Here is a 26,802-nt window from a genome sequence, read left to right as displayed (position 1 = left end):
GGAGGCCGAGGAGCTCCTGCAGCCAGACGGCGACCCCTGGGCAGAGAGTGGTGGAGGTGTGCAGGGAGTAGCCTTTGGGGTAGAGAGATGAATGTCGAGAGGGTGCGGGTGGTACACCTGCCTCATCCCTCATTCTGCAAGTGTTTTATGATCACCGGTTACGGGTCCTGCACCATTCTGGCTGCTGGGGACTTTATCAGTGAACAGAGCAGGGAAAAATCCCCAGCTGTCCTATAGCTTATACTCCGGAGGAGGGGCTCAAACAATGACAAAAATAATATATAAACCACGAGACAAATGAAATCTCTAATACGTTAGGTTATGATGTACAAGGTTGCATCCTGCACAAAGGTGCTACTTTTGGGGGGTAGCCTTCCACATTGTAGATATGAACTAGCCCATCTGAGGAATATTCTAGGTCTTGAGGTTTGATTCTGGAGCTGGGGACAGTGTCCTAGGTAAGCCCACCATCGCACAGGCAGGGACACACCCACTCAGGAAGGCACACTGCGCCAATGTCCGGGCATACCACACGTGCACAGCCCGTGACGTGCCCCCTCTGGACCATGTTCACCTCACCCACTGATGCTCGCTTCTCACCCCCCGGGGTGCAGGAGCAGCCTGACGGTCACACGCTCATCTCACCCGGGGGGAGGTAGTGCCAGGGGTGTGTGAGCACACGTGCCCTTCCTCCTGGTGTGTCCAGGGTGTGGGTGGGCAGAGAACCAGACAAGAAGGTGGTCTCTGGAGAGCGCTCTTCCGCGGAAGATTTCCATTTCTGCAACAATATAGCAGCTCAAGGGATATGCTGTCTGCAGCCTTGGCCATGAGTGCTGTGCAGCACGTAAGTCTGGGAAAGAGGGGAGCGAATGTGAGCTTTGCAGATTTCGATAGGGTCGTCAGGGGGGATCCTCATTGAGGAGATAAGCAAGGACCTGAGGGGGTGAGGGACAAGCATCCAGACCCAGGAAAGAGCCACTGGGAAGTCCTTGGGACGCATGCCAGGGTGTTCACTGAACGGATGGGAGACCAGGGTGTGAAAGCGGAGTGAGCACAGGCAGGAGAGGTAAGGAAGGGAAGTGCCGGGGACCAGACGGCAGGCCCCTGTCAGCCACTGCAAAGACTTAACCTTCTATTCTCAATGCAAGAGGAGCCATGGACAGTTTGCACAGAGAAGTGATATCGCATAAGGAACTCTGTGGCTACTGTGTTGAAAACCAGTTGTAGGAGAAGAGGAAGCAGGGAGATGCCCTGGAAAGCCATTGTGATAATCTATGACGGAGAGATGATGGTGGCTCGGACCCAGGAGGGGTCAGTGGAGGCGACAAGAAGCGGACAGGTTGTGGATATAATCTGAAGCTAGAACTGCAGGGCCTGCCAGGGGGTGACTGGCCTGGAAGTGGGATATGAGAGAAAGGCCACTGCGGTGACTCTGAGGCTCCTGGATGGAGCAAACAGGACGAAGAGGGGCCATTTGTTGAGGTGGGAAAGGCTGCAGAAGACAAGGCGAAGTGCGGGGCTGGGGGAGGGGCAGGTGGACATGGTGATGGGAACTTAGGGACCCTCTCGTCTGGCTGTTCCTTTTTTTTTTCTCTGTGAAATAAGTATCAAGGTCAGGGCAGGAGGTGAGATTGGGGAGGAAGCTTTGGGGTTGAAGAGATAGAAGGTAGGAAAGAGTTATCCTGGGATGAGGGGGAGAGAATGGGGTTGGGGAATGTCGTAGGATTTGGGGGCAGCACAGAGGGACACCTGAGGCCAGGTAATGTGATCCAGCTTGCCCTCCGACTTCCTTTCCTACTTGTGCCCTACGCACACCCAGCTCTTCTGACCAAACCACGGCGTTCTGCGTCCTTATGCGGAGTATTGTCGTAAGCCTTCACTGGACCCTTGGTCACTTGAGGACAGCAGCTCTGCTGCTCCTTCCCGCAGTGTCTACCCTGCCCGTAGCGGGTGGAATCCTGTGCACAGCGGCTGTCTGCAAATGTTTCCTTAACGTTTGTTCATTGACTAGATTGGGACTCTGCTTTTGAGCCTTGATTACACCACACATCTTGGGTTTTCTTCCGCAAGAATGTCTTAGCTCTCCAGTCTGTTTCCAGTAATCTTTTTGTTATTCAATTCCCTTTTCTCCCCGAGTAGACTGATGGTGACTTCAGGAAAAGAAATTTAATTGAACTTGAAGGGATGTTCAGACATCTGTTACAAAATACAAAGGAAGCTTTAGAACACCGCCTCAAGGAAAAGAAGTTTCAGTGAATGCAGTGAGCTGTGTTTGGGAACTTGAAGGCACAGATACCACTTCAATTTGGTCTTATTATTGCATTTTAAAAACAACCACTTTGGGGCCTGACTCTCAGCACGGAACATTAGAAGTTAACGTCTTGGGGCACCTAGTGGCCAAGTTGGTTGAAGATCTGACTCTTGGTTTCAGCTCAGGTCATGATCTCAGGGTCCTGAGATCAAGCCCCGCCTCAGGCTCCCTGCTCAGCGGGGAATCTGCTTGAGATTCTCTCTCCCTCTTCTACTCATGCTCTCTCTCTCTCTAAAATAAATAAGTAAATCTTAAAAAAAAAAAGCTCAAGTATCTCAACTGTCAGAAGATGCAGAGAACTGGCTAATACTGAGAACCCTCCTACCCCTGAGAATTTTAATTCATTAAGGCCCCTTGGTGTTTCATGTTTCCATGTTTTCCAGTACAGTCATTCTTAAACAGAGCTGTGTTTTAGAATCCCTTGCTTTTACAAAGTAGAAATTCCTGGGGTGCCTGGGTGGCTCAGTCATTAAGCATCTGCCTTCAGCTCAGGGCGTGATCCCAGAGTCCTGGGATCGAGCCCCACATCGGGCTCCTCCTCTGGGAGTCTGCTTCTTCCTCTCCCACTCCCCCTGCTTGTGTTCCCTCTCTCACTGGCTGTCTCTCTGTCAAATAAATAAATAAAATCTTAAAAAAAAAAAAAGTAGAAATTCCTCTGTAGCACCCCAGATCCTAGTCTAGCTTTTCCAGGATGAAGTCCAGGCTTGTATTTTGCTGGTTATGAATTCCTTCAGTGTCTGCCGATCCTGGAAGGTCCTTATCTCTCCATCAATTCTGAATGACAGCCTTGCTGGATAAAGGATCCTTGGCTGCATGTTCTTCTCAGATAGAGCTTTGGAAATAACCTGCCAGCCCTTCCTAGCCTGCCAGGTCTTTGTAGGCAGGTGGGACGTTATTCTGCTATTTTTCCCTCTGTACGTAAGGATTTTCTTCCCCCTGGCCGCTTTCAATACTGTATCCTTGGATCTAATATTTGCGAATTGCACTCTGACATGACATGGTGTAGGTCTGTTCTCATTGACCTTGGGAGGTGTCCTGTCTGCTTCTTGGACACGAATGCTTGTTTCCTTTCCCAGATTAGGGAAGTTCTCAGCTACGATTTGTTCAGATATCTCTTCTAGACCTCTCTCTTTCTCTACCCCCTCGGGGATGCCGATGATTCTGACATTGGAATGTTTCATTGAGTAATCTCCCGTAATCTACATTCTTGAGATTGGATTTTTTTGAGGCAAGTTTCTGTTTTAGCTTTCTCTTCTACCATCCCATCCTTCAATTCACTAATTCATCTTCTGCCTCATTTACCCTGGCTGTCAGAGCGTCTCGTTTAGACTGCATTTGATTCATAGCATTTTTAAGTTCTGCCAGACTCGCTCTCATTTCTGCCCTTAGAGATTCTATATTCTCGTTAATATTTTCATTAATAGTTTTTTCAAGCCTACACACCATCTTGACCATTGTTACTCTGAATTCAATTTCTGATATTTGGTTATATCCACATCCATTAGTTCTGTGGCAGAGGCCACAGACTCATAACTTTTCTTTGCTGGGCGGGGCTGGATTTCTCCTCCTCGTCATTCTGATGAGGAGAGGTTGCGGGGATGCCCAGAGCCCAAATTATTGACCAGGACCCAGGCAGTGTGCACTTGTTTTATAGGGATCTTAGGGATGTGGGCTTCTTGATTTTTCAGTCTGCCTTCTGGGGGAGGGGCGTGCCTCGCTGATATTCAGGAAAGCCTGTTTGGGTAGAGTCTCCCTGGCCCCTGCGAGGGGGGATGGTGATGGGCACAATGTGAGTTGGTATTTCTGGGCTTTTGTTCTCTGGTGTCTTTCCCTGGCGGTTTTCTGTGACTCTTCTGAGAGTCAGAGCAGCAGTGGCTGAATCCCAGCCTCTGTCTCAGACCAGAGATCGCAGTCTGCTCTCCACTGAGCTCTCCTGGCCACTTTAACTGTTTCTGTGGGTGCTGCGAAAAACCCTGTATCGTCCTGGGTTGTGCACCCCACACCTGGTGCCCCAGCCCTCACTTTCAGGGCCGACATGTCTCTGTCCTTTGTGCTTCTAACACCGCCAGCCACCCCCAGTTCCCACGCGCGCTCCCGAGCTCCCTGTTTCAGTGTGGTTCGCGCGTGCTCCGAGCGCCTGTTTTCAGTCTGGTCGCACACGTGCTCCCGAGCGAGCTCCCGATTTTAGTCTGGTTCCAGTGAGCGCTCCGGAGCTCGGGTTTTCAGTCTGGTCGCACGCGCATTCCCCGGCTCACAGTCTCAGTCCGCTCTCTCGCGGGTGCCGTCCATGAGTCCGCCCGCTCCCCCGTGCAGGTGGTTACCCCTTCCTGGCGCCCGAACGCGGTGGCTCCCTCCCCCTTCGGTTTATCTTCCAATATCTGTGCGCGGATTCAGGGCTCCCCGCTTCATACCTCAATATTCAGCATTGGAGATGTTCGTTTGTAGAGCTCCAGATGTATCTTCCTGCGTCTCAGGCTGATTCCATGGATGTTCAGGCTGGTCTGGTAGATATCCAGATATTGACTTGGGACCAGCTGAGAAAGGGTCTCCTACTCCTCCGCCATCTTTTCTCCTCCTTGCAGAAAGTGATTGCTTTTCTGTTCACAGAGTTTCTGCTACTCTTTTCTTCATTCTCCAGTTGCGTTCATGGGTATTCAGAATGGTTTGGTAGCTCTTTCGCTGAATTCCTGGGACCAGACGAACTTTAGGTCTCCTGCTCCTCTGCCATCTTGGAACGCCCCCTCCAGGCTTGTATTTTGAACAAGTTTTCCAGATGATTCTGACAGATGCCTCTTGTTAAGAACCACGGCTCTTGTTACTGGAAATCCCATTTAGTGGTTGGCAAACCGTTTCCCTCAAACAATCAGATGGTCAATGTTTTTGGATTTGTAGGCGAAATGGTGAATACTTGACGTTGCTGTTGTACCAGGAAAGCTATCTTAGGCAACATGTAAATGAAAGATCTTGGCTGTGTCCCAGTAAAACTTTATTTACTAAAACAGGGTGGATTTGGTTCTCAGGCCCTAGTTTGCAGATGGTGGGATTATATCAGAATTTCTGGCTTTAGGATCTGTACCCAGGTAATTGTATTTTACCAGGAGATTCCCAAGTGCAGCCACGATTGAGAACCACTTTACTGGAAAATCCTGCTCAGTTCCAGACAGGATGACTTGAAGCAACAGAACAGAGCAGTTTTGCAGATCAGAATGTCTCCAGGTTTTTTCATTATATTTCATGACCTTGGATATCTTTGAGGTTTTCTGGGTCCAAGGGATCATTTATATCCACTTAAGGTTTATATCTAGGAAGCCAGTGTATCATCAACACATCTTCAAGGGCTCCTTTTGAAAATGACAGCGTATGCAAAACATACACTCTAGAGAGACATGAGCCTGCAGGTGCGTGCACACTGTTATGCCTCCAAGTTCAAACAAAGAGCGGGGACCAGCAAAACAACAGCTGCGGGCACTTGACCTGGGAGATGGAAGCGATCTGGGGATCGTTATGTAAAGCCGCCCACATGACCTGAAGACATGGGTGCCTAGGAGGTTTCTTGACAAATATCATGAAAAGGGTTTGAGTTCCCCCGTCACTTTATAATTAGCTACTTGCCCTTGCCAGGCTTTGAGGTCAGTGTGGTTGGGGCTGGAGGACATGCTCACGATGGGAACTCAGAGACTGGGGTGACAGCCGCTCGGACATGCGTTCCTGGCTGTGTCCTTCCCTGGGGCCAGGCATGTCATCTGCTTGGCAGGGTCACGGAGACCCGTCAGATAAGGCTTAAAGATGGACGGGCAAATTCTGGTATCTCTGTGCGGAGGCTCTGTGTAGATGCCTGTAAAATAGAATTCAAGGAATGGTGTTTACTAAAAAGAATGGAAGGTATTCAAGAGTATATTGAGTGTGTTCTTCATTCATTAAACGTTCCCGAAGTGCCGTCTCTGTCCTAGGCACAGTCCCTGCTCCCTGGAAGCTCCCAGTCCTGGGGAAGACACAGGCAGGTAAACCGTGACAACAGCAGGAGCTCACGCTACGTCTGGGCGGGAACACAAACTGGGGAAGCCGTAGGAGGGGCGTCCCTACAGAATGAAGGGAGGGAGGGAGGCAGGAAGGAAGGAGGAAGGTAGGAGCTGCGGGAGAGCTGAGTCGTGGAGCATGACGGAGTTAGCCAGGCAGAGGGACAGCTGAGAGATGGCATGGGGACAGGAGCGGGGATGGCAGGTAGGTCACTGGGGCTGCATCAAGGGTAGGGGGGAGAAGTTCAGGGAGAGCAGAGGATTAGGGAAAGACCAGAGCGGGCAGCCGGGCTCCGCTGTGTACGCCGCAGGGCGCAGCTCCACCCCATCTGTGGGGGCGCCATATCCATGGAGGACGTGGAAGATTTGTATCTTTATGGTGACCATTGTACAGCAAGTGTCAGGAAAGCATCTTGAGAATGGACACTTTTTCTAGTTGGTGCAATGATGCTGCTTAGGCTGCTGGCAGCCTGGGAGATTTTGAAGGTTTACTGTGTCACGCGTATCAAAGACGTTGGGCTGTGTCCTGAAGACATTGTGTCCCTTTGAAGAATTTAAGTTGGAAAATGATATGAGAGGGTTGGTGTTTTGGGACGATCACTCTTGACACCGGTATGGAGAATGGATTGGAAGGGGCAAGATGGGAAGCAGACAGCCTGGTTAGGAGGCTCTCAAAATAATCTGGGCAAATGAGGAGGAAGCCCTGAACGAAGGCTCTGAAACTCTGGAAGCAGGAGAAGATTCCAGAGACTTTCCTGAGCTATAATCACCACGTCCTGATGGTGAGGTGTGGGGAGGTGACAGTCAGCGAAACGTGAGGGGGGGCCTCCAGATTCTGATGATTTGCTAGGTAAGGAAGAAGAAACATTGAAAAGTGAATTTCAGAAACAACTTAAAAAATGCATAGTACTAGATGTTTTCTTTTCTGTTTATAGGTGGTTATAAATCAGGATTCTTTGGGCCTCTAAGCCAAAGTTCAAGTATCTTACTGAATTCCAATGCTTGGTTTTAAGGCCAAGACTGTAAGCGACAGTAAAACTTTCCCTTCCCTGTGCACTCACATGGTGGTCTCAGGGTTCCTGGAGACTGAGAATGGAAACCACAAAACCTGTTGTGACCTGGGCTCAGAAGTCACACCAGAGCACTTCCACTTCCTTCTATCCTAAAGGATGAGAAAGAACCAGAAGGGGGTATTACAGGCAGAGGGAACAGCCAGAGCAAAGGTCCTGAGGCAGGGAAGTGCCTTTGGAGGAATTGGAAGCAGCCTGCCTTCTGGGAAGGCCTGTGCCTGGAGGGTTAAGAGAGACGACCCAAGCATAGCCCCCACCAAAGCCACAGCTGGCACATAGTAGGGCTGAATTTATGTTAGTTTCTTTTCTTCTAAGAAATGGAAGGTAAAAATACGTTACATTCAAGATGGTCATTAGGTAGGAATCTATTAAATTGAAGTTTTACTGCACATGGCTCAGATTTGGGGGAAAAAAAGCAGTGTTTCCCCAGGGGTAGATGTTGAAAGATTGTAGCTGCTTTGCAAACAAGTGCCCACCCTAGATGTTTCTTAATGGGCTCTCTGACCTTTCCTTCACATTTGCTTATTTCCCTTTAATGTGTAGTGTTCTAGGTCAAGAATGTCTAGAAGCCATGGGTAGCTCATTATCTGTGTTTCCATGACAGTAACCTGAGGGGAAGGAGGGAGCTGCGAAAGGAAGGAGGCTGGAGGCCCCCCTCTGAGAGTCCGTTCTCCTTGCAGGGTGTGACTGTGACTTGGAAGGCGTTCTCCCCGAAATATGTGATGCCTACGGAAGGTGCCTTTGCCGCCCTGGGGTCGAGGGCCCTCGGTGTGATGCCTGCCGCCTGGGTTTCTATTCATTCCCCATTTGCCAAGGTAAGGGGGCAACACACAGCATAGCGATCATCCATCCCTGGAGGTCAGGTTCCTCTTGAGGAAGTGCAGAGACGCTTGCTGGCACAGCTCTGTGGCCTGCAGGTTAGCAAGTGAGCCCCTGGCTTGTATCTGTGTGTTACAGGTGACTGTCCCCCTACCTGGGCCATGTCACTTCCCTTCTTTTGTCTTTCCCACCCTACCCCTCCTCCTCCTCCCTGGTGGTAAGCACGTGGGCTCTGGAGCTGCGCGGGTATGAATCCTGACTCTGGAAAGGACGCGCGACCAGCAAGCACGAAACCACAAACTAATTGTCCCGTGTCCTAATAAGAGTCACCGAAGGAGACGGAGGGTGGGAAGAGGACGTGTCTGACCCAGTCCCTAGGGCAAAAGAGGAATGTAGTGAGTGTTGGGCGAATGAGTGAATGAATGAATGAATTTGCCCAAGTGCTCCTCTGCCTCCCTGTCCGGTCCGCTGCCTGCCGCTGTTCTCCCCCAGCAGGGAGAGGGAGGGAAGGGAATAGAAGAGAGGATCATCAGTGGGGGCTCAGGGCAGGAACTGAACACCCCTCCAGGGGTTATATACACACAGGGACTTGCTCTAGGTCCTTAGGTGCTCAGCTCGGTCATTGAGGGCTGGAGCGCAGACTCCTGGCAGGGTGTCCACGGAGGCTCCAATAGAAAGGCTGAGCGTGAAGCCCAGACTGTGGGAGCGCAGCTCCAGGATGAAGGTCTGCAATCCTTCTGCCTCCACAGCCACGTCTTGGTCCCCAGGAAGCTAGTCGGGGCTCAGCTACAGAAACGCTCAGTAGGCGCGGGAAGGCAGCCTTCTCCTTACTTCCACCTTTCTGATCTTATTGGAGTACTTCTTATTTGCAAAACCAAGTTGGCATCCAGACACCCAGAACCCAGCTCCAGGAGCACGTGGGAAGTGCTGTTCAGAGCTTGCCAGCCCCTGAGCGCTGCTGGAGGCTACCATCAGTATTGAGCAATCAATCTTGTCTGCCAGGGAGGGAGAGGGAGTGGAGACCCTCCATTGCAGGTGTCCACGAGGGCCCAAGCCCAGAGGAGCTTGGGGTGGGGGAAGGCAAGATGCTGAGCAGTGAAGACGAGGTCATTTCACCAAAAGCAGGAGAAGGGTTGGAGCACCCAGGTAGTTTATCTCACTCCCCTCCTGTAACAGCATTTTCTAGCTGCTCTTTGTTTTGTCAACACTCCCCCAATTATATTGCAGACATAAGCTGTTTGGGGGCAAGGGTGGACAGAATATCTCATGTTAATTTCCTAATCATCTGCTGACATTCATGTTAGTTCTGCTTCAGCTACTGTGCTCGGGATTGAAAGCATCCCAAAGGTTTTCTTTTTTCCTCCTCCTTACCAGCCACAGCTCCAGACTCATTGTACTAGAATGAATTACAAATATTCCAACCTAGTCATTCCCTTGGGCAAGGCTGTCAGATTGTGCCTCTGTGTTTATGGATATAAAGGTGAAGAGTAATGCAATATTTTCAGAATGCTTCCCCCCCCCCCCATTTCTTCACTACTAGAACTAACTCGTTTTAAGGCAGGGAAAAAATACAAAGGTATATTCAGGATAGAGCAGAGGTAAGTGGGACTTTCAGGATGACGGAGTAGGGAGCTCAGTGGGACCCTCTCTCCAACAAAACAAAACTTTAGCGGGTAAAGAATTTTTAATAATCATTTAAAATCTCTGGAAATTGTCCTAAGAGCAAATGAAGAAACATTTATTTAACAAAATCTAAATATCAGTAAGATCAAGTCTGACATTGGATCTCCGTTACCCCCTGCACCCCAACTGTGTGTTTTAGAAGCTCTGCCCTGGGCATGGACAGCCAAGAAGATGGGGGTTCGCTTTCTTCTAAACTCCTGCTCTGGGGCTACAGTTTTACCCGAGGAGGGGCAGGCTGTGGGCATTTCTCATTGCCCCCCTGGCTTGCGTCGTAGAAGCTCTATTCCAGGCAGGCTTGGCAGAGAGGACCATGTCTTCTCTTTCTCCACCCAGCCCCTCCTGTAGGGTAGAGACTCTACACCATGCCCCGCAGGCTGAAAATACTAGAGCCCAATCACCCGCACCCAGGTTGGCTCGTAGAGTGGAGGTCCCAAGCTAGGCGAGGCAAGCTGAGACAACCAGGAGCTTCCACTCCTACCCCCAGTGCCTGCTCGTAGAGCAGGGGGGTCACGCCAGGAAAAGTGGGTCCTCATCTTCAAGTCTGGTGGTGCAGGGGTCTGCACAGCCAGGAGGACAGGGAGGTCATAATGATAGAGTTCGGAAGCTCTGTCTGAAGCGGCCCAGAGGGTGTTGCAGAAAATAATATCTTGGTGTGGGGAGCAATTATGAGGTGGCTGGTAGCTCTGGTGTAAGCCCGATGGCAGTGGGAAGTTCAGTAGCGAGAATCCGAGGGAGTTCAGCCAAGAGGAGCCCTTCTGATATCACAGATAAGTCTGCAGCTTGGGAAGGTTGTGTGCGCGTGCTCGATGGCACCTCTTCAGGAGGAATCCAATCAGACGGGGGTGGGGGGAAGACCCCGAAACATCTCCATGCTGGGCACAGATCTGTTACCGTAGGCTCATAGCCACACTGGCAGGAGGAGTTTAAGCGCAGTGTCTAAGCAAACGTTGACCGACAAGCTGCTCGGACACAGGGTAACTCCTGAGTCAGCCTTAAAAAGGATACCTTCGTCATCGCTGGTTATCTAGAACTGTATGGTGCCCAAGGCTGTGCCCTCTCAGGAGTGACCAGAGAGGAGAAGTCCAAACTAGTAGTCCCCGGCTGAATGTAAGGGAAAAATGTGAATTCTCTACACTTCGGTATCGGCCTCCAAGCTCTACGCATATGCAATGGGAAAGAGTAAAAATCTGACCAGCCAAGCAGGTTCAAGCACAACGTTCAACCAATAAGTTGCTTGTATGGACCCAGGGGTGCCGCTAGGGTAGCCAGGCCAGGAGATAAACACAAGGGGGAACACCTGAGTGGGAACATCAGAGGCTGGACGTTGGAGGGGAAGCCGACCTTGCAGAATTAGTTCAGCCACATCATTAAACAACCCACCAGCCAAGCAAACAAAGAGCAATCCTGGTGATAGCCAGCATTGCTACAATATGTTACCTAGAATGTCCAGTTTTCAAAAAAGAAAAAAAAATGAGATATGCCAAGAATCAGGGAAGTATGACGCATACTCGGGTATAAAGCAGCCAATAGAAACAGCTTTCGAATGGGCTCAGATGGTAGATTTAGCCGTGACCAAAATAGCAGTTATAAATATGTGCGAAGAGGTAAAGGAAACCATGCTTAGTGAATTAAAGGAAAATGTAATGGTAATGTCTTATCAAATGGAGGATATCAATGAAGAGATAGAAATTATGAAGAAGAACCAAATGGAAATTCTGGAGGTGAAAAGTATAATTGAAATGAAGAATTCACCAAAGGGATTCAGTAGGAGATGCGAGCCAGCAGAAGAATCAGCAAACTTGATGACAGATCAATAGAGATTATTCAGTCTGAAAAACAGAAGAAGAATGCAGATACGTGGAAGAGCCTTAAAGAAACATGGGACACCAGCGTGTACCAACATCTGTGTAATGGGAATACAGGAAAGAGAGGAGGAGTGGAAGGGCCAGAAAACATAGTCTAAGAAATAATGGCAGAAAACTCCCCAAATCTAATGAAAAACAATCTAGACACCGAAGAAGTTTAATGAACTCCTATCCTAGCACGATACCTGCAAAGAGAGCCATACTCAGACTTCATGGTTTAAATGTTGAAAGACAGAAAAAAGTCTTGCAAGAGCAAAAGAAAAATGACTCAGCCCAAGCCAGGGAATCCCAGTTAAAATGTTAACTGACTTCTCATCTGAAACAATAGGGGCTAGAAGACAGTGGGGCCACACATTCTAAGAACTGAACGTAAAAAAAAATTTTTTTTAGATTTTATTTATTTGAGAGAGAGAGGAGAATGAGTGAGAGAGCACAAGCAGGGGGAGCGGCAGAGGGAGACGGAGAAGCAGACTCCCTGCTGAGCAGGGAGCTCCACGTGGGGCTGGATCCCAGGACCCTGGAATCATGACCTGAGCCGATGGCAGACGCTTAACTGACTGAGCCACCCAGGTGCCCCTGAAAGTAAAATTTTTGTCAACCAAGAATTTTATATCCATCAAAATTATCTTTCAAAATGAAATCAAAATAAAGATATTCCCAGATGAATAAAAAGAGAGAGTTTGGGGCTAGCACACCTGTCTTACAAGAAATAATAAAGGAGGTTCTTCAAGGCTGAAAGCAAGTGACACCGGACAGTAGTTGGAATCCACCTGCAGAATATTGAGTGTTGGTGAAGGTAATCAGGTAGGTGTATTGGTCTGCTTGGGCTTCCGTAACAGGAGACTGCAGACTGTGTGCCTCAAACAGCAGACACTCATTTTCGCACGCTTTTGGAGGCTAGAATTCTAAGATCAAGGTGATAGAAAATTGATTTCTGGTGAGTGCTCTCTTCCTGGCCTGCGGACAGCTGCCTTCTCCTCGTATCTTCATATGGCCTTTCCTCTCTGCGTGTGGGCAGAAAGAATGAGAGAGAGAAATCTCTGATGTTTCTGCCTGTCTTAAAAGGATAGCGGTCCTGTGGGGTTAGGACCCCACCCTTATGACCTCATTTAACCTTAATTACCCCTTAAAGGTCCTATATCCAATTACAGTCACATCAGTGGTTAGAGCTTCAACATATGAACTTGGGGGGCATGTAATTCAGTCCATAATAGTAAGTATTACAAAATATAGTATAATTGCATATTTTTATCCTTTCTTGTCTTGATTGATATTAAAAGAAATTGCACAAGACTGTACACACACACACGCACACACACACGTCTGTATGTTAGGTGGGGCTCCAACATACATAGCATATATATACATATATACACAACTCTGTGTGTGTGTGTGTGTATGCCTATGTCATACAGAAATGTAATATATTTAACAATAATAGCACAAAAGAGATGGGTGAGAACAAAGCTATGAAAGAGAATAAGAAGTGACATCAAATCTATGGCAAGAAATGAAGAGAACCAGAAAGGATAAATAAGAGAGTTTATTAAGATACTTTCTATATATGTATATTCTCTTTTCTTCTATTGGCTTCTTTAGAAGATCTAGATTATATAAATAACTATAACAATGTATTGTTGGGTTTTGACATGTTTAGACATAATACATATAGCAATAATAGCACAGAAACAGAGAATGGAGTTATGTAGGAGGAAGGTTTCTATGTCACTGGAACTAAGTCAATATAAATGTGAAGTAGATCCTTTTAAGATGTATTTTGTAACTTCTAGAGCAACCACTAAGACAGTAACAAAAAATAAGTAAAAACGTTAAAGAAAGTAAAGTGCTACCCTAGAAAATATCCATTTATTTAATACAAAAGAAGGCAAGAAAAGGGGAATAGCAAAACAAAAAGACGGGAGACATGTAACAAACTGGGGGCTTCAGAGGGGAGGGGGGTGGGGAAATGGGATAGGCCGGTGATGGGTAGTAAGGAGGGCACGTGTTGCATGGTGCACTGGGTGTTATACGCAACTAATGAATCATCGAACTTTACATCGGAAACCGGGGATGTACTGTATGGTGACTAACATAATATAATAAAAAATCATTAAAAAAAAAAAGAAAACAAAATGCAGAGTGGCTGGAGTAAATCCAACCACATCAATAACAGCATTAAATGTGAGTGGATTCTACAGCGTCCCATATACCAGTATTAACCCTAATGGGTTAAAAGCCTAAATATAAGAGCTTAGCCTGTGAGACTCCTAGAAGAAAGCATAGACGTAAATCTTTGTGACTTTAGGTTAGGCAATAATATTTTAGATTTGACACTAAAGGCACAGGGAACAAAAGAAGAAATAGATATTAACCTTTCAAAACCTTTGTGTTGCAAAGGACACTCTTAAGAAAGTGAAAAGACAACCATAGAATGAAGAAAGGTATTTGCCAGTCATGTGTCTGATAAGGCACAGATATATAGGATCGCGGAGAATAGCTAAAGAGCTCTTACAACACTCTAAGACGACCTAATTAAAAAATGGACAAAATGAATCAATAGTTCTCCAGAGACGATCTACAGTGGACCAATAAGCACATGAAAAGATGTTCCACTTCATTGGTTATTAGGTAAGTGCAAATTAAAAGCACAATGAAGTATCATTTCCTGTCCACTATAAAGGCAGGCTGTAACAAATGTTGCCAAGGATGTGGAGAAATCTGAGCCCTCATACATTGCTAGTGGGAATGCACAATGGTACAGCCATTTTGCAAACCTTTTTGCTATTCCACCAAATGTTAAACCTAGGGTTACCATATGATCTAGGAAATCTACTCCTAGGTGTGTATCCGCGGGCAAGGAGAACACACAACCACACAGTAGCTTGTATACCAATGTCTGTAGCAGCATTTGTCAGCGTAGCCAAGAAGGGGAAATGAACTATGTTCATGAGCTGATGAATGGATAAATAAAATGTAGTCTCTCCATATTATGGAATATTATTGGGAAAAAAAAGAGTGAAGTGTGGACACATGCTACAACTTGGAGGAAACTTGAAAACAGATGCTAAGTGAAAGAAGCCAGTCACAGACCACATATCGCATGATTCCATGTATATGAAATGTAAAGAACAAATTCATAGAGGCAGGAAGTAGATTAGTGGTTGCTTAGGGCTGGGATGGAGGGGGGTGGGCAGCAGAGATGGGGCAATGGGGACAGACTCCTAATGAGTATGGGGTTTCTTTTGGGGGGACAAAAGTGATTCTAATATTAGATCGTGCTGAGGATTGCACAACCTTGTGAATACAGTAAAAAACATTGTATTGTACATTTTAAATGGATGAATTGTATGGTATATGAATTATAGCTCAGTAAACCTATTTTTAAAAGAGATGGGGAAGGAATCCAACACATAAAAGCAGGGTGTTTCCTCTCCAGACACACATCAGCCTTATCTCTCTGTAAATCTGCGCCCATCTCTTCTGGTATCTTATTTACAACAGTGATAAAACAACATGCTTTAGAATCTTGGAGTTAAAAGAAATTGAAATTACTTATTTTATAGCAACTAATCTGAGATCCAGGGAAAGCTAGGTAGTTGCAGGGTGAGAGCATGAGGACTGTGCTTCCCAGACTGCAGGTCGCCATCCATTAGTGCCTGGAGAAATCAATTCAGTGAGTATGGACCTTAAGATGAAATAGAACAGAACAGCAATTATGCTTTCTAAGCAGTAATGGAAAGAAAGGTTTTGCAAAGTTCTTTTTGTTCATAGTTATCTCCTATATTAATAAATATCTTTGTTTTTACATCTTTATCATCTATCAACGCGCGTGCGCGTGAGTGTAGTGTGTTTATTGGGTTACAGTGTAAAATTTCTTACTGTGCGTGTAGCTAAAAGATTTGAAAGCTACCATGTTAAGCAATCCTGGAGGATTTTGTCAATGATTCTGAGCAGTTGGTCACTTTTCTTTCATTCTACTCTTTGGTTTTGTGGCTTCAGACTCTCAAATAGTTCCTGTCTGAAAATCATGGAGTACTTGGGTGAGTTTAGGGTCCCTCTTTCACCTGGAAAGTGTTGCTCAGTAGATTGCTGCAATCAACTGATAAAGCCATTACACCTGGGCCAGTTCACATGGCGTAATTCCTTCCTAAACCGGTTCAGGGGGAAGCACCCTCTCTGTCTTACCTTTTACACATTTTCTATAGGGCAGGCGTAAGGACCAAACGGCATGAGGAAGTCATCTGAGATGCACCCCTGTTTCATCTTTAATCCATAGTCTTGCCTTTACTCTTCTGCCTTAAGCCAGGCAAGAAGGAAGGAGGATAGAAATGTTAATGTCCTGAGATTTGACCTTAAACTGGATTTTGACTTAATGATTGCTCTCTTACCCGAAAAGCCCTAGAACTTACTAGCGTGTTCATGTAGCTGCAGGGGGACAATCACCAGCCCTGAGTGAAGCTGAAAAGAGCTGCGGGTTTAGTTATAGCAGGAGCTGTGCTTTTTCAATACACGAATTACATGACATTTAGTTGTACCTTTATGTGGTTTAATTTGCACAGTTTCCTTAAAGGGACGCCATGATTCTGATTTGCTTACAGCTCCTATAAGCAAGTGATTCTTTTCAATGCTCTGCCTATTGAAACACGGATTTCTGTAATAAACCTTAAATTCTGGTCATTTTTTTTCCACTTAAGAAATGACTTTTTAAATATCTGCCTTCATTCTTTGAACTGCAGTACAGTATTATTCCATCTAGATGGAATTTAGTTATCTGGCTCATGTATCTGGAGCAAAAGTGAGAGAACCAGGCAGTATGACCCCTCAACTCCTATTGCGTCTGTAAAATGAAAAAGGACACTTCCAAAGACCCTCACTAAAATCCATGCATTTCCCTACTAGAAGGATCCTGTAGGCCCTCTCTTACCTATGCCTTTTTTTTTTTTAATAATTGTGCTAAGTTTGGTTGTTTTCTAAGCCACACCCGTGGTGAATTGGAAGGGAGGGGGAAATTGCTAAGGCAACACACTGACAGTAAGGGAGGGGACAGAAAAGCAGACAGGAAACTGCGGAAGAATAGCAGCCTTGGGACCATTAGATGAGCAAATAATCCTCCTCAACTCAGAAGGTACTGAGGATGCCACTGTTAGAACAAGGAAATGAATACCAGAATAACGGCTCTGGATCATGATGTAGTGGTGAAATGATGTCTGAAACTGTGTTTCAGGAGGTACATTCTAGTAAGAGTACTATTTAGTACGAGTACTTTTAAAATGAGAACATTTTGGTGATTAAAGAGTCAATTTTGACTCTATAGTTTCATGTGACAGAAAGCTTAACCTAAACTGACTTAAGGCAAGAAGAATTTATTGGCTTTAATTGAATAGTTCAGGCATGTTTTGACTTCAGGAACAGGTTGATCCAGGGGCTCAAAAGATGTTGGCAGGGTCTGTTTTTCCCCATCTTGCAAATCTGCTATGTTGTAGATTGGCTTCATTTTTAGGTTTCAGGTGGTGGTAAGATGGTAGCTGACACTTCTTAGACATATATCACTATGGACTGAATTGTGCCCCCCTCAAATTCATATGTTGAAGCTCCAAAGTGACTGTATTTGGAGTAAGGAAGTCATTAAGTTAAATGAGGTCAAAGGTCGGAACATTGATCTAATAGGATTAGTGTCGTCCTAAGAAGAGACACCAATGAGCTTTTCCATATACTCCGCCTGCCATGTGAGGGCACAGCAGGGCATAGCAGGAAGGCAGCTGTCGGAAAGCCAGGAAGAGCATACCCAGGAATCAAATCTGCTGGCACCTTGATCTTGGACTTCCCAACCTCTAGAACAGTGAGAAAATAAATGTGGGTTGTTCAAGCCGTTCAGTCTATGGTATTTTGTTACAGAGCCTGAGAAGACTGACATTCATCCTTCCAGGTTCAAGTCTAGGGAAAAGAGCATGCATTCCTCCAGGTCAAGTCTGGTTCTGATTGCATCACGTGCCCATTCCCGAACCAAGCCCATGGCCATGGAATTCTGTGCTCTGACTGGCCAAGCCTGAGTCTCCCCAGTTCCAGGGAGCTATGATGAAGTCCATAGTCTGAACAGCATGCGTGGAGCAAGGGGAAGAGCTACCCCCCACACCCATCCCGCCACCGCAAAATCAGGATGCTGTAACCAAAACAGGGTGGCGGAACTGTGGGTCGCTAAAATCATCAGCTCTCTGAGAAACCCCGGTTCCCCAAAGTGACCAGTCCTGTAAGGAAGACCTCTGAAGTTTAACTGTAGCATCTTTGTTTCCTAAGAAGATGACACCTGACATGAAACCTCATTAATAGCTACTGTGCATAATGCCACAACATTCCTTGTTTAAATGATAGAGTCTGGATTCAAAACAAATAAGACTGTATTTTCTCATTTCTATTTTTGGTACAGCTGGTTTGGAGCTCTGCTTCCAAAGGTCAACCAAAGTCATCTGAGCTCACTGGCCAAAAGGCAGACCACGGGAACACGAGACTGAGAAGGTGTGCCGAGGGCTGCAGAGAAGGGCCGGGGGAGAGCAGCAGGTGCTCCCTGGCTCCCTGGGTGAATGTGTGCAGCCAGCCTCTGCCGGGTTCTGTCTGTGGTTCAAGTCGTGGCTCAAGTGAAGGGAAGGGCTCACACAGTGAGGCACAGGGCAAGTGCCTTGTGTGCACTGGTCCCATTCCCTGGCGGAGGAAGTATTGTTCAGGCTTTGAAATTCAAGCAGGGAAGTGAGGGGGGGCAGATCACCTTAAGTCCTGTCTCAGTGACCCTGCCAGAGCACAGCCAGCCTCCCAGGAGCCTCCCACCGCTGTTCTCCAAGCTTCGCAGGAAATGCACCACCCACCGTGTTCCTGGTGTGGTGTAAGCGTGCCCCTTGAAGCTTGTGGTTCCATTTGGACCACTAGGTTCTGGAAGAATTCTGTCTCTGATAGTCTCTCTTCTCTTGCTCTTTCCTTTTTCCAACAGCTTTTGTGATCTCTTTAAAATTTTCCCGTGGGGGCGGCTTGAGGCCTGAGGCTCAGACTCACTGAAATCTGAGCTTAGTGTAGCAATGAGGTCCAACCCAGGATTTTAATTCGTGATTTTTTTTCTTAAGACAAAACCGATTGCTTGGCCACTGAATTTTAGAATAAAATCAACATGACCCCAAATGCTACATCGGATGGTCCAGTATATTCTAGCCAAAAGAATGTTCTTATGGCTTTGCCCTATATTGTTTGAAAGATTTAAAAAATCTTCTTGAGGAGAAACTTAAAAACCCTCTGAGTTGTTCTTGGAGCTGGGGTGCTGCAGTCATGTTTTGCATTAACTTAATTTGCCCCAGACTTCCCTAAGTACAACGCCGTATTCTTCTCATTTTAATTTCCACTCACGCAAGTGCCCTGCAGTTTTCTTTTTCGTAGGTAGAAGTCAAATCATAGATAGGAGACCCCATTGGTGAACTGTCTATACGTATTTAAAACTTGTGTTTACGTTGATGTCTGGGTCACCTCTTTATCTTCAACTACAGCATACAACTTAATTCTCTCAGTTAACCTGGTGATTTGGGGGTTTACTTCCCCCTTTTCCTCCTCCCACCACACCCCCCACTTTTCCTCTCCTCGCCCCCTTTCCTTCATGTTTCTCCTCCTTCCCTCTTCCCTCTTTTCCTGGTACAGTTTGTTGGGTAGCAACTGGTCAGCAATTAGAATAGAGGCTGGGAGGGGGTGGGCTGTGGAAACAAGTGGGTCTTCCATGACCAGGAACCGAAGGGGCACCAAATACAGCTGCCCCCAAACCCCAACCACACTGACCTGACCCGGGGTCAGGAACTGTCCCCATTGGAGTTTGCTGTAGTCCTTGCGTTGTGGTGACAAGTCTTTCCTTAGAAAACTATAAATAGGTTGTCAGTGCAAGATTAATCTTCCACCTGTCAGCAACAGTCCCATAAACCAGACAAACCGGCCAACAGAAGAGGCCAAATAGGCCCAGCTAGTGATGGCGCTGCGGGGAAGTTTTCCGGGATGCTCCGGGGAGACCCTCCCTGCTTTTGCACGAGGGGAGACAAACCCCTAGGTCTGGGCCTGGGGAGAAGTCTGAAGCCACATTCGGTGCGAGTGGGGCTTGAACTGGCCCTTCACTTTGTAATTCAGTGTTTGTCTAGGAGAACATCGAGGTGGTTGGTTGGAAGAAACCTAGGGTTTTCTGTAGATTGAACCTGCCTGATGCCCAGTGAACCGGAGAGGTGGGTGGTAGCAGGTGCCGTGTTACTGACTGTCGGCTTTGTGGCTTTGATCGGAGAAGGTGCCAGCCCGCTTTCCCAACGGAAGGGAAAGCTCCAAAGTCATGGGCAGTATCAGCATCGGGAAGCAATAAGGAGCAACGTTTACCTTGTGATTTACATGGTGTCGGTGGAGACTCCGCTCATCGATGAGCTTGTTTACTGATGGAGAAGAGGACGGTGTTACACAATACCGGTCTCTCGGCAGTGCTGCACGATTCAGGAAGGGAAAGCAAGCCCGGGACCTCCCCAGGGTGGACCTCAGGAAGACTTCAGTCGTTACTTACTCTTTCCATGAACAAATATCTATTTGGCATATACTGGGACCAGGGCTATATATGACGCTGGAAGACACTGGGGAGCACCACAGACACGCTCCTTGTCCCTTTGGAGCTCTACTGTCCTTAGATTTTATAGTCTTTGGGGGTAAAAATGCCTTAAAGCTGAAACAACGAGGAGACGAGAGGTAAAAATGTTCCAGAAACTTCAAAGGACCTGGACCGAGACGAAGAGCAGCATGAAAGCGTTTGTAAGACATTATAATATTTCCAGGAGTGAGGAGGGGCTGCCAGTGTTGAGGTTTGGGTTTGCAACTTGGCAGCTGTCCCTGTGAGCTGGATAGAAGGAGACATGTGATGCCAGATCGGGTAATTCGTGACTTAAAACAATGTGCGCGCCTTTGAGGCTGGGTCTTTGTCTTCACCTCTGGAGGGTGACTGTGTTTCCCGAGGCTCCCTGGACAACCTCTGTGGCCTGAGGAGCCAGGGACCATGTTCCCCACATTCCGCTGGCTGTTGCTGCCGCGGCTGGGCTGCCCTTGCTGCCTGCCAGTGTTTTTGCATTCACTTTCCTTCGAGACAGAAATAGCAGAGAGCGCTTATGTTAATCAGGGCTCTGCAGAGAAACAACCAAGAGGGTGTAGGTGTGTGTGTATATCTATGGAGAGATTTACTTGAAGGAATTGGCTTACACGATTGTGGGGGCTGGCGAGTCTAAAATCTGCAGGGCAGGCTGGTGGGCTGGAGACCATGGGAGGAACTAATATTGCAGCTCAAATCCGAGGGCAGAGTTCCTTCTTCCTAGGGACCCTCTGTCTTTCTCTTAAGGCTTTCAACTGTTTGGATGAGGTCTTACCCTCATTGTGGAAGGTGATCTGCTTTACTCAAGGTCAACTGATTGAAATATTAATTACATCTTAAAAAAACCACTGTTCACAGCACTATCTAGATTGATGCTGGCCAATCATCTGGGCCTCGTAGTGTAGCCAGGTTGGCATTATAAACATTAACCATCACAGAACCCAAGAACGTTTCCTCAGTAATGTGCCCCGTGGTAGGGACATGATCTCTGCAGACAGGCCTGGGGGGCTCGGGAGGGGCCGTGAAAGAACGCTGACCCAGAAGGCGGTAGGAGCCCGGAGTCCTTGTCCTGCTGTCTGCCAAGAGCGGGCTGAGGGCGTTGGGCATGTGTCTTCATTTCTCTTACAGTTTCTTGGCAGTGGTGGGGTGGGGGAGGTGCTTCATACCCTGTCAATGACTCCCTGGCCCCTCTTCTGGATTTGGAGTTCTCTGAGGTCAGGGAATATGTGTTTTTCCTGATTACCTCCACCCCCTCATCTAGTCCTGGTGCCTCTGAGCATAGTAGGCCTTTGATCCAAGTCTGCTGGCTGGATGGATGTAAAGTGGGAGGATGGAATGGTGGCATTTTGCTCCGGGTCTGCCACCACCTAGCTGTGCCGCTCTGAACCAATCCCATAGCAGGAACTTGCATTTGGGTCTGTCTGGCCCACCGCCGTGCTCTATCCAGGCCCCACACCCCGCTGCCCTGGGTCTGACTGATGTCTCTTCATCCAGCCTGCCAGTGTTCAGTCCTTGGCTCCTACCAGACGCCCTGCAACCCGGTGACGGGACAGTGTGACTGCTTTCCGGGGATTACAGGACAGCGGTGTGACAGGTGTCTCTCAGGAGCCTATGATTTCCCTCACTGCCAAGGTAGGGAAGACAACAGAATGCCAGAGGGCGGGTTCCTCTCTGAAATGTGTGCAGCCAGACTCCCAGACAAGCCCAGGGACCCACCACTGGTGACCCTCATCTGCCTGATTCCCCCCTAGTTCGAGTCTGTTGAAAATGCATGTATCAGATAATGTGTCCTCAAAGGAAATCAGAAATGATTTATTCCTAAAATTTTTAAAAATTCCCATGTATTATAAATTCATATTTCTTGATTTGCATGTCAATTCCTGTGCATAACAGTGTGGCAAAGGTGACCCCTTTGAGCTATACCAAGTGTTCCTTGACCCCTTCCCAAGGCGTCCTGGCTTCTCTCTGATTCCAGGCTCGCAGCACTGATGCTGGCTGTTCCGTGATCCCCTGAGGGGGGGCTCGAGCAAATCCCCTTGCTAGTGGGCAGAGCAGGACCTTTGCTGTGTTTCCGCCCCTCTGTCCTCGCTGCCCCCGGCCTCCTGGGGCATTGTCCTCACACAGCACAGGTGCAAGGGGAGGGGGGTGACCTAGGGTCCGTTTGGTTTGGAAAGTGTGAGCCAAGGGGGAAACACTGTCACTGTCTTGGGCCGTCCTCACTACTTACCGCCCCGCCCCAGGAGACCTTGAGAGGCTGCTGTGCTCTGTGGCAGAGGGCACAGAAATAAGGTGCCCATGGAATCTCCCTGTGCTCTCGGGGGCCGGCAGCCTCCAGAGGCAAGGAGCTCCTGCAGCTGCTTTAGAGGCCCCTTTCCCCGTTGAGAAGAGGTGTTTGAGGAAGGCTGCACCAGACTTTCCACTTGGAGATGAGGGCTTTCTCTGACTCCTTCCTGCTCCTGGTAGCGCTTTGAGCTCCGCATTCAGAGCTGTCTGAAGACAGGGCCATAGCGCCAGCTGGATTCCCCAGAACCCCACTCACCAGAATCCTCAAGAGATTGGGTTTTCCTGCCCGTAGAAATTATAGCCAGTAGTCAGAGGGGGCAGTTTGCTTTCGAGAAGGCCCGAAGGTCCCCAGAGTACAGGGCTGTCCTGGGTGTGTCTGCTCACCTCCAGGGGGTGGGGAGTGGAAGGAAGCGCTGTGGCTGCTGGGCAGAGGGGCGGGGCAGCCACAATAATTCCTCCAGAGCCAGGTGGCAGCAGTGGTCAGCCGGGGCAGGAGCCGAAGCCTGGGCATGACCAGGTTGAAAAAACAGCAAAGAGCGGGAAGGAAGTGTTCACTCTTACTGAAGAAGGAATGTGAGGGAACATCCAAACAGAAAAAGAGAAACACGTGCCATCATCAAGGGACAAGCTGGAGGAAACAGACAAAAGAGGAGACAGAGGAAAAATGTCTAAGGAACAACTTACGAGAAAAGATCATTTTATGAGGTTATGTAAATTATTGGAAAAACCAGCCTAGGGCAGGCTTACCCAAAGCCTCTCCCTTTCTAATAGTCGTACTGCTGTATAGTAGTAATGCTGAGACATTGTTAGATCCCACATTATTAAAGAGAAATTTTATTGGGCTTGTGATACCATATTGACTAAGGCGGGAAAACAAACTAATTATTTTTAGAAATAAGTTTAATACAGGTGGGGAACAAGGGGATTGTGATAATTAAAGAATTAAGTCTTGGTTGACTAAAATATGTACGTACAAAGCTACAAATCCTGTAGCTTCTATTTAGTGGCCAATTAAAAAGTCTCGGTACAATATCGCCCTCTTCTGGACAATCCCAAAGACGTTCAAAATTCTGAAATCTTTCCCTATCTCCATCATCAGTCAGACGTGAACTTTAAGTAGTAGGCAGGGAATGGAGTTAAGTGGCAAAAGGGGTGATCTGGGGACCAAGGACCCTAAAGGTTATTCAAGATATGCCTTTTCTGAATTACACGCAAAGTCCTTGCCACCCATCTATCAAGAAGTACAAATATAGATGCATTGCTTTTAAAAACAAATAAAACTTTGAAAGCTTGAAACATCAAAACAAACCAAAAGACAGACATAAAAACAGCAGGCATTTAAAAATCTTTCTAAATCACGTGCAGGCTCGAGCAGTGCCTGTGATCCAGCCGGTACCCTGGACTCCAGTTTGGTAAGTCGAGGGTTATAAAAGGGTTACAATTCTAACTGATGTATTTGGATACATATTACAGACTAACTTGGGGAGCTTCCCGAAATTGAAAGTAAATTAAAATAAGACCCGAAGCTGAACTGCTACAGAGGTCATTGTTCTTGTTCCAAGTGCATCTGTGATAAAGTGAATCCCATGGTCTTCCGATGAGGTTTCTAAGCGCTTTAGAAACAATCTGTCTTTGCAGCTTCAAAGCCTGGAGATGGTGGGCCTCCAGGCATTCGAGGGACAGAGAAAGAGAGATTCTGCGTTCTTACAGGGAGACGGTGGCCCTGGCATATTACAAAAGTACTTTCAGATAAACATCATTCTCTACTGATCCTCAACATGTTAAATATTCAGATACTTTTCCATTTAAAGGAGTAGTTCACGCTGTCCCAGAATCAACAGATGAGGACAATGTCAGCAATAGAAGTGATTTTTAAATGTTTCTTTTAATGTATTTTCCAGTTTTGTCTTAACCACAAATATGGATTATGTGTAGAAAAAAATGAAGAATAAAGCAAAAGCCATGAGCAGTCTGTTGAAATCAACACAGTACTTTTTCCCCCTCTGGTTACAGTTAACTTACTTTTCATGACCAAAATATAATTCTGTGACAAGCTTTGTTCAGAACGTATGTTTGAGAACAAACATGTCTTAATTTTGCGATGTCAAGTGTTAGTTTGATTTTCTTTCAAAGGGATATTGCCAGTGCAAGGCTCATGTTGAAAGTCCTTCTTGTAGCATCTGCAAACCACTATATTGGAATCTGGCCAAAGAAAACCCTAGTGGATGTTCAGGTATGGTTTTTACACATCATAATTTACTATGTTGCTAATTCCTCTTAATTTTCTCTACTTTAGTGACTAAACCCACAAAAGAGCTATTTATTTAATAAGTTCAATTTGTCTGAAATTTCATGTAAATGTTTTGATGTTTTTCCCCCTGCTTTTGGCAGAACTTCTGTCATTTCGAAAATCTCAGCAAGGGATTTATATCCCGTTTCCATATGTATTTTGTTGTTTGCAAAGGCAGCTACTTGATAAATGGTTTATAGTGCCTTGATTTTTTATAACCCCTCTTTTGGGTTTGATTTGATTTTCATTTTGTGCTTAGATTGAAGCCAGGACAGGAACTTAAAAACACCAAGCTAAAGGTGGTTAAGTGGAGTGGATATGTCCTTAAATAGAGTACGTTTTCTTTTTCTTTAAAAAGATTTCATTTATTTATTTGAAAGCGAGAGAGTGCGAGTGCACAAGCAGAGGGGAGAGGCAGAGGGAGAAGCAGACTCCCTGCTGAGCTGGGAGCCCGATGTGGGATGTGGGACTCGATCCCCCAGGACCTGGGGATCGTGACCTGAGCCGAAGACAGACGCTTCACTGACTGAGCCACCCAGGCGCCCCTAGAGTATGTTTTCATGTAAGCATATTAGTAATGGCCTTGACATTAGAATCACTTAAAAATCCCATGATGTTGCAGCCTTTGTCTTAGAGAGGTCACGAACTAGCCATTACTCCTTGTAGGTGGATGGCATTGATCTGGTGGTTCTGCTGACCCCAGAAAGCAGTCCCGTTTTAGGCTTCAATGGAGCGAACTGGAATTCTGCTGAGGTGTGCCTGACAGTGACCACACATGTCGCACAGCTGCTGTGTCACGTTTCCAGAGCCAAGGGCTGTCCTTTGTGCAGCCTTAGTCCAGGGACGCTCTCTTATCTTCACAGAGTGCCAGTGCCACGTGGCGGGAACAGTGAGCGGGATCGGAGAGTGTGGGCAGGTAACGTGGGCCGATTGTCCATAAAGCAGTGCGGTGTTAGAGCAGTTGATGTTGGGGTGTCTGTGGGAGGGGATTAGTGCCTCTGCGGTTGTACGGGGCGTGCTGATCTCTCTGGACATTTTCAGATCCTTGCTAACTGCTTCGTGTTACACAGCGAGTCAGTTTTAAATCTTGAAGATTAGCGAATTGTGCGATCTTACCAAATTTTGTCATCCGGCTTATTCTGCAGCGAGATGGGGACTGTCACTGCAAGTCCCACGTCAGTGGCGATTCCTGTGACACGTGTGAAGATGGATATTTTGCTTTGGAAAAGAGCAATTACTTTGGGTGTCAAGGTAAATATTTCAGTGGGTCCTGAGGGAAGCCAGTGTTGATGGGCAAAACTGTGGGGATAATCTCTCTTCCGAGTTCTGTCATTTTCATGCAGTCTTTCTGATGGGATGGGACTCAAAAATTCTGTTCCAGGGAATTTGGCCAAATACTCAGTCGAGATGAGTAATAAATTGCAAGTGTGGCTGTTTCTAATTCTCGTCTACCAGCACATTGTTGGTTTAATGACAGAAAACATCTTTGGGATGGAGGGGGTGGCATCTGTTAATTTCGTAAATAACATCAAGACAATTTGGAAGATATATTTTGTATTATCGGAACAGCTCACACCAGACTTTAGAGGTAATACTATGTTAAATAAGACACCTGCAGGCGTGTGGCCCCAAAAGGCTACTGTAGGATCTCTCCCACAGACTCTCAGTCGCAGACGTTGTTTACAAGACACCGTGCTGCTCAATTAATTGTGTTTAGCTGCGGGGCTCCTGGCCCCTTTTGCTGGACAGCAGTGTTGGGGCTGACCTCCAGCATACTTCCAGCCTACAAGTGGGCTTTGGGGGGCACCTCCCATCTCCCTACGTATTTCTAAC

General features: G+C 47.1%; 1 protein-coding gene across 1 annotated transcript in view; it reads left to right on the top strand.

Moving 5' to 3' along the window:
• The window catches only part of LAMA3 (laminin subunit alpha 3), a 254,054-nt gene that overhangs the window by 87,844 nt on the left and 139,408 nt on the right, over nucleotides 1-26,802 (top strand). Inside the window, exons 12-17 of the mRNA XM_040632383.1 lie at nucleotides 8,078-8,212; nucleotides 21,891-22,028; nucleotides 24,045-24,091; nucleotides 24,813-24,912; nucleotides 25,833-25,885; nucleotides 26,115-26,220. Coding sequence (XP_040488317.1) covers nucleotides 8,078-8,212; nucleotides 21,891-22,028; nucleotides 24,045-24,091; nucleotides 24,813-24,912; nucleotides 25,833-25,885; nucleotides 26,115-26,220 — 579 coding nt within the window. The remainder of the gene's footprint in view (nucleotides 1-8,077; nucleotides 8,213-21,890; nucleotides 22,029-24,044; nucleotides 24,092-24,812; nucleotides 24,913-25,832; nucleotides 25,886-26,114; nucleotides 26,221-26,802) is intronic.

Source organism: Ursus maritimus, unplaced genomic scaffold (assembly GCF_017311325.1).
Source record: "Ursus maritimus isolate PB19 unplaced genomic scaffold, ASM1731132v1 scaffold_18, whole genome shotgun sequence".
In the NCBI taxonomy this organism is placed as follows: domain Eukaryota; kingdom Metazoa; phylum Chordata; class Mammalia; order Carnivora; family Ursidae; genus Ursus; species Ursus maritimus.
The sequence above is the reverse complement of the archived record's forward strand: the minus strand, read 5'-3'. Positions and strand labels throughout refer to the sequence as shown.